Here is a 7,285-nt window from a genome sequence, read left to right as displayed (position 1 = left end):
AAGCACACACACACATAACAAAAAACCTCATTTCAGTAGTGCAGAAGAATCTTTCCGTAATTCCCTTCATAGAGTATCTGTCCTGGAGATGACTGTGGTTCTGTCCTCCTCTTAGTTGGAGCACAATGAAATCATGACTTAACGGATCTTCTGGGGATAATTTTGACTACATGCAACTTTCACTCTATATGCAGTCTTTCAAACATAATTTCCACCTAAACTGCAAGTTTATTATACTCTAGTTTTAGTGAATATTCAAGCTATACTATTATTTAAAATGGTTAAGTTTCTGGAGAGCAGCAGGTTGAAAAGAATTACAAAATGGTGACCCTCCATTGGTGCAAGTTTGAATCCATTTTCAACCAACCTAGAAGCTATTGATAGAAATACCTTTACAAAGACAAGTTTCCTTGTCTCACCTACGTTGTATTTCTAAATTACCTCTTGGTGACCAAGTGATGTTTGAATGTTGTTTCAAAATGCAGGAAGTGTCTTCATCTTGTTTCCAGTCTTCTGGGAGTTTATCGGTTTGAGATGTTCCTATATGAAGGTGACACAGGTGAAACATGCCTGCAGTTGGTACCAGCCCAATGAGCAGGCTGGGGTTAGAAATAAGGGTTGCGATGGGTAGAAAAAGCCGTTGCCTATAGCAGGGGCAGAAGACTAACTCAATGCTCTGTAAGACCCATATATTCAATATGCAATACTGAATTTCTTCAAGCAGAAGAGATTTTCTGTCACTCAGACTTTAGTGGAATAGAATCCCGTGGAGATGACTTCTGGGTCCCATTTTGAGAGTTCAAAGGTGATGGTCTGAGGTCAAGGTTGAGGAACAATACTACTCAGGTTTAATCCCTTCTACTGTAGTATTTTAGAGCATTTATTTTTCAGTCTTTCATGGATCTCAGGAGTTTTTTAATCTGGCACGTTTTATTTCTGAAGTGGCGTGCATCTTTCCAAATGGGCAGGCACTTGGACCAGACAGAAACACAAATGTAGGGCAATAAAAAGGGGCAGATCCTTTTCTTTTTCTTGGATCTTAAGAGGTGACAAACAGCTGTTTGAGAAAAAGATGTTTCCCTTTACCTCTCAATGACAGGAGCTGAAGACGGGGGGAGATGTTTCTGTGCTAAAAAGGAAAAGAAACCACAGTACTAGCCAGGCTGGCTCTGGAATCCATTGCCACAAGAACATGTGAAAGGCAAAAAGAAACGCTCTCTGGAAAAAGTAATTATACTTTGTCATGTTAGAACCAAGATCTACAGAACTGCTCAGTCTACAGTTAGACATTCTCCAATTAGAAGGTGGCAAATTGCCACAGCTTTTAAGTGATTTCCAGATTATTCCAAAAGCAAAGAGTAGCAACAACATTCTTTTAAAATGGCTTTTATTGAGACACTTTTAGGGCTTTCGCAACATTTCCAGTTGGGAATCTCTTATATTTCCAACTCTTAAATGGCTTAACCCTTTTTTGAATGTCAAAAAAGCACATTCCTGCCACCTTAGCAAAGTGGTGAGGAAGTGTACTCATGTGTCTCTGCTCAAATACCCAACCAGGAATGTACTGTAACCCTGCTACTTTGCACAAGTCTTATTAGCCCTCCATGGAGGAATTCTAAATGCCGAAGCTAAGCTTTTCCTACCTGACATAATTAAAGGCAGAGTAAACAATGTGAGATGGTTTAAATTGAGCTATTACTATCATAAAGCAAGAGAAACAGACCTCTCAATGCCATAGTTTTTTCCTTACTTGGTAATATGTAACATCTTAATATGGGGACATCCTGTCCCCCCAAATCAGCTGATCTCCATAGAATTTATATTCTACCTGTATAAGACTTAAAATAGCTCCATGTGAGTCCCAGGTACCCTAAAGATTCTAGTCTATTCTATGCACTTTCTCTTGTTTTGTTTCTGAGATGTGTAACTTAATATTTTAGGGGAAATTGGTGAGACCTGTACTTTCAGGTAACAAGCATTAACAGGTCTTCTGGAAAGGGTCTTATATATTGAAATCTACCACCTCAGAATTCTTTGGGGCAGTGTCCCTGAGAGGTGACTCATCATCCTCTGCATGGATTATAGCATCCCACTGTTATCAGAATTGCTGAAAATGATGGCCCAACTCTTCCTTCTTATTATTTCCTGCTCTTTGGTACTAGTTGCTCTTGGGAATCCATGGAGTAAATACACCATCTCCTTCCATCTTGAAAACCTTCAAATGTATGCCCTCCAAAGCCTCTTTTTATTAATAGCAAGATGGTCAAGAGAGTTATAACAAAGGCAGTGAGTGGTTGCCTAATTTTGTACAATTGTCCCATTAGGTAAAAACTAACATTTACTTCATTTAGAGGAAAGAACACCAGGGTATTAAGATTCTGCTGGCAAATTAATGCTAACTTATGTTTACATCCTTTGAACATTGAGACATTTACATATATAACCAGGCAGACTCTTCTCCTGAACAAAAGAGGAACGGAAAAACTCAAGAATGTCTTATTTAGCAGTTTGGTGATAGACCAAAAGAATTCCTAAACAGGTGCCTTGAGAGAAAGCACTTTTTCTGCAAATGGCAGGTCTTGCTTTTGCACAAGTTTCTTTGTAGAATGGCTTCCAAAGAGAGCCATGACATCAGATGGACACACAGGACTATCATATGCAATAAGGCAAATATTTACATTAAGCACAATACAGCGATTTATTTAGATGCTTAAAATGAATACAAAGGGAAATAAAGATCACAAAATTATACATACTACAACAGTGTGTCATATATTAGATGGTATAAATGAATCACCAGGTGGTGTTTAACTAAAGATCAAACTAAATATTCCAAACGCAGCATTTGCTGAAGGTTTGCTGCTTTAACACAACACACTTTTATACAGATTTAAAAGGTGTCAAAATTAGTAGCTGCAAAGTCAATTCTTGCATGTGATTTTAGCTTAAAAGATTTCAGAAAACAGAATCTGAAATACCAGTTTGTTTTTGTCAGCTGTAACGTCAAGGATATTCAGAACAAGAAAAATTCTATAATACAGGAGAGTCCAGATATATATTTTACGTGGCTGGCCTCTGTTGCAAGATTGTACAAGGTTATGTGCAAAAACTAAGTCTGTCCAAAAGTCCATACTAGCGCAGTTTCAAGCTTTTGCTAGGTAAAACTAGATATAGCGTTTCTTACACAGCAAGGGCAACACTAAAAAAAGAAAGAAACCTATGATGGATACACAATAACGATATCATAAGCATCACTTGAATAGGTCTAAAAGACTGTACAAATATACATTTCAACTATTCAGAATGAATACATGAAAAAAAAAAATCAGTTTTCCCAAAGTCTACTATACAGATTGAACCGGTAGCTTGGATGTTGGCCCTATACTACCAAGTGAGAGGGTAACGGTTCTCAAAGACATCCAACCAAACATTTACAGAGGGAAAGAAATGCTGAAAAGGCAGATAAAATAAACCTCTGCTTTTCCTTGTGTGCGTTTGTGAGCCACCAGCTTATTGGTTTTTCACATTTAGTTACTGTGTTTGTTACGACAAGTTCTGAAGCAGTATCAATGTGTCACATACTTAGAAATAACCACTGGGCTTGCAGTGGCCACATGTCCACACAAGTCTTACGACCCAGCGCTCAAAAGGCGGTACCAGTTAAGGATATAGCTTTGCAGTCACATGAAAGGAGAAAAAGAGTTCCAGGCTGTGGCATGTCACCAGTGCTGGGGAGCCTGGACCTTATGCCTGCTGACTGCTCAGCTTGACTCCAGTTAAGCTGCCGTGCATTGGTTCAGCTACCCCATCAGTCATGTTGTCAAAATGCTCCCCATCTTCACTGTCAATTGTGCTATTCTGCCACTCAATCTGTGGGGTGGCTAAGCGCTCATCATTTTCAGATGCATTTTTCCACTGTGACTGGTCCTTTGACCAAAACCCTTCAACTTTTCCATAGGAACTATTCTTCCATTTCAACTGCTCTCTGTTACCTTGCCTGGTAGCCTTTTTTTTGGCAGCTGGCTTACTGCTCCTTGCATCTTCACTCTGGGAAGACTCATCAGACCAGGTTCCTGGTTTCATTTCGCACGTATTATCCTCAAAGTCTGATACTTGCTGGGAACCAGGCCCACTCTCAGATGGAGAAGCACCATCTTTCCATTCAACAACATCATCTTGGCCAACATCACTATCTGAAGCATCATGCATTAGTTTGGTTGGTTCCTCAGTCAAATGAATAGCTTCATATTTTGAACCATCCTCCTTTTTTTGGTCTAATTTCTCCTCAGGTTCTAAAGCATCCTCAGGTTCTAAAGCATCCTCAGGAACTACCTTCGGTCTGTGTTCCTCTGGGTTATCATTAGGGATTTTAGGCTCAACTTCAAAAACAGGGTCAAAAGGGCTACCACTTTCATTGGATTCTTCTTCCAAATTTTCAAAACCGTCTGAGGAACTGTCATCTTCCTTCCCAAGGTTAAGCTTTTTGTCAGAAGTTTTGCTAGCGTTGACTCTGGAATCCTTCTCATCATGATTTTCAAATAGCCATTCAGCATCAAAATCCATCTCGTGCTTGACTTTATTTAATTCTTTCATGTTGAAGCCCAGCAACACACCAGGCTTGTACTTTTCACAATCTCGGACACACTTCTTCCTTTTGTTACTAAAATGAGAAGCAATGTCACTCTTCCACAACCATAAACTGGCTGCCAGTTTCTCAATTTCTCTCCTGGTGGGATAGGGCTGTTTGTTGAAATACTTTGTTAGAAAGCTTTTCCTGGCTTCATAGGAATCATCTTCATGACCCTTGGGGTCTAAAGCTAAAACAACAGGCTCTTCAGGCTTCTCTTCAAAGAAGGTAGGTGAATCATTATCATCATCTAACTTTCGCTTTTTCAGTAGAGGAAATTCCACTTGCTCATAAGTGCGCTTCACAGGTGCCAGACCTGGGGACTGATTAAGCCGAGAGGGTGCATTTGTCTTATCCTGGCCATTTTGGGTCTTTCCAACACCCCTGCAGTGAACCAGGTGCAGTGTGATAGTCGAGGCGGTCATGTTGCTGGTATACACACCAAGGCAATGGATGCATTTGTAGGTCAGCTTTTTCTCAACTGGATGAACCGTCTGGATAACTTGGTGTCTCTCGCGTAAATGATGTGCAAGTGCATCAGATATGGGTCCTTTTAGGATTGAAAAGCAAAGAGGGCAAAGGGTTTTCCCAACATCTTTTTTATAGGGCACTGCAGCTTGAGGTGAACTTTTAACAGGGATATCGGCCTTCTCTTGGACTTTTGGTTGTGGCTTTGAAGGGACTGGAGGATTATTTTGGGCATGGTAAGCTACAGATTCAGCTGGGGCATCTCTTAGGTTGTATGTGGTTACAAGGAGATGGATGTTAGTGTGACTACCCTGCTGCAATGTCAAATCAAAACTCAAAGTAGAATCTGTCTTAGGTCCCATCTCTTCATCAATGTGAACCATTCGCATGTGTGCTGCCATCTTTTCCACATCGTTGAAAGTTGAACGGCAGTATGGACAAGAGAGACCGTGAATTAACATGTGGTTAAGTAGGGTATCTGTAGGCAAATAGCGATTACAGTAGAGGCATTTGCTAGTAAAATTGTGTATTTTCATAATATAGTTGGCTACTGCTGGGACCTTCTCAGCTTTGTGTTCTTTTTCGAAATGTACACTATAGACATTTTCAGGAAAAAGCTCATTACAGATTGTACATATTTTCCACTTTTGGGTTGAAGAAGTATTGATTGGGGGAGGGCCTGTGGCAGCTGCAGGTTTGGAACTGGACTGACTTAATACTCTGGATGCTTGTGACTGGGAGAGGGAAGGAGACTTCAATTGGCCTGATGAGAGTGAAGAGGCGTTAGCAGACTGAAGTGAGTATCGTGCTGGTGCCTGAGACCTCTGCTCTGACCCAAGCCCATACGATCTTCCGTTTCCACTTGGAAGTAACTGCTTCACAGACTGAGACTGCTGAGGGATGGAAACTGGTGCATTGCCACCTAGACCCAGTCTCATTGACTGACTAACACCATAGCCCTGGCCTACAGATTTGACTCCATAGTTGTTCTGCTGTAGGTGAACACTGGACATCATGTTGACTCCTGTAGAATTTAAATTAGGCTTTGGTATTGAGAGTCGATTCACCATCTGCTGGGATGGTAAAGACCGGACATTTCCAGAAGCCAGGGAACCAATTCTTGGTGGGAGTCCCATGCCCTTCTTCTCTTGAGGTTTGGGAGCAATTAGCATCAAGGGTTTGGATCGGGGGACCACCACATTTGTGTGCCCAATCATGGCAGTGACCTGATAGCCTATGCGCTCGTGGTCTTCGATGACATGTTGTACCAAAGCTTCATAGGACTTCGGCATGAAAAGGCATCGCTTGCAGTGAATACTGCCCTCCTCCCGGGCATTTGAGCCTAAAGGGACTGCACCGTTGAGTGATTTTTCACCTGCCTTTGCTATGTAAGGTGCTGCCACATGTTGAAAATGTTCCCTGTAAATGTGCTTCCTAACTATTTCATAAAGAGGATCACGGTAAGTGCACTTTTTACAGTAATAAACAGCTTGCTCTACACTGTCAGCCTGCTTAGGTTTAAGGCCATCGTTTTTGTTTTTATCTTTGAAAGTGCTGAGGCTGCTACTTGGTGCGCTGGCATTTGGAGCATGAAATATTTTAATGTGTGTTTCCAAAGTCTTTTTGTCTGCATTGAAGGTACAGTAGGGACAATTAAGGAGAATCCTATTTTCAAAGTCTTCACTATGGACATTCCGGAAATGACTTTTGTAGGCAGAGAAAAATTTTGAGGAAAATGGACAAGCACTGCAGCAGAACGGTTTTGTCCGATAGTCCTAAAGAAAACACAAAAATTGGAATCAGAATGCCACTTCAGATAGGAAAATAACAGGTTCTAGATTTTTTCCCCAATTGCAGAATGCTAGTTCTAGAGCTGAATCTCTGTAATGCATTGATTTCAGTATATGCATTTTTTGCAGTAGAATAAACTTATGAAAATGGAAACTGTTTTAAATACTCTTTATTTAGGTTCCACAATGTAAAACAAAACTCAAAGCTAAAATTTCCCCTAATATTGAGAAAAGATGAGAGTCACATTTGTTGATTGGCCTTAGACAAAACAAAGACAAATGGCTTCAAGATAAAGGTTTTACAGTTAGAAATGACAAGAATAATCTATGTGAAATCATTTTCACTCATTGAATCAAGGAGTTGCTAAAGGCTTCAGAGATTCACTATATAAAGAGAACT

The 7,285-nt window shown here is 40.5% G+C and overlaps 1 protein-coding gene across 4 annotated transcripts in view; it reads right to left on the bottom strand.

Annotated features, from left to right (window-relative positions):
- Positions 1-2,673: 2,673 nt before the first annotated feature.
- ADNP (activity dependent neuroprotector homeobox) overlaps positions 2,674-7,285 on the bottom strand; it is a 31,383-nt gene continuing 26,771 nt past the window's right edge. For all 4 annotated transcript variants that reach the window (XM_077166647.1, XM_077166638.1, XM_077166625.1 and 1 more), the window contains exon 4: positions 2,674-6,870. In XM_077166647.1, coding sequence (XP_077022762.1) covers positions 3,745-6,870 — 3,126 coding nt within the window. In that variant the 3' untranslated portion in view covers positions 2,674-3,744. The remainder of the gene's footprint in view (positions 6,871-7,285) is intronic.

Source organism: Tamandua tetradactyla, chromosome 1 (genome assembly GCF_023851605.1).
Source record: "Tamandua tetradactyla isolate mTamTet1 chromosome 1, mTamTet1.pri, whole genome shotgun sequence".
In the NCBI taxonomy this organism is placed as follows: Eukaryota; Metazoa; Chordata; class Mammalia; order Pilosa; family Myrmecophagidae; genus Tamandua; species Tamandua tetradactyla.
This window is presented reverse-complemented; position numbering and strand designations above follow the sequence as displayed.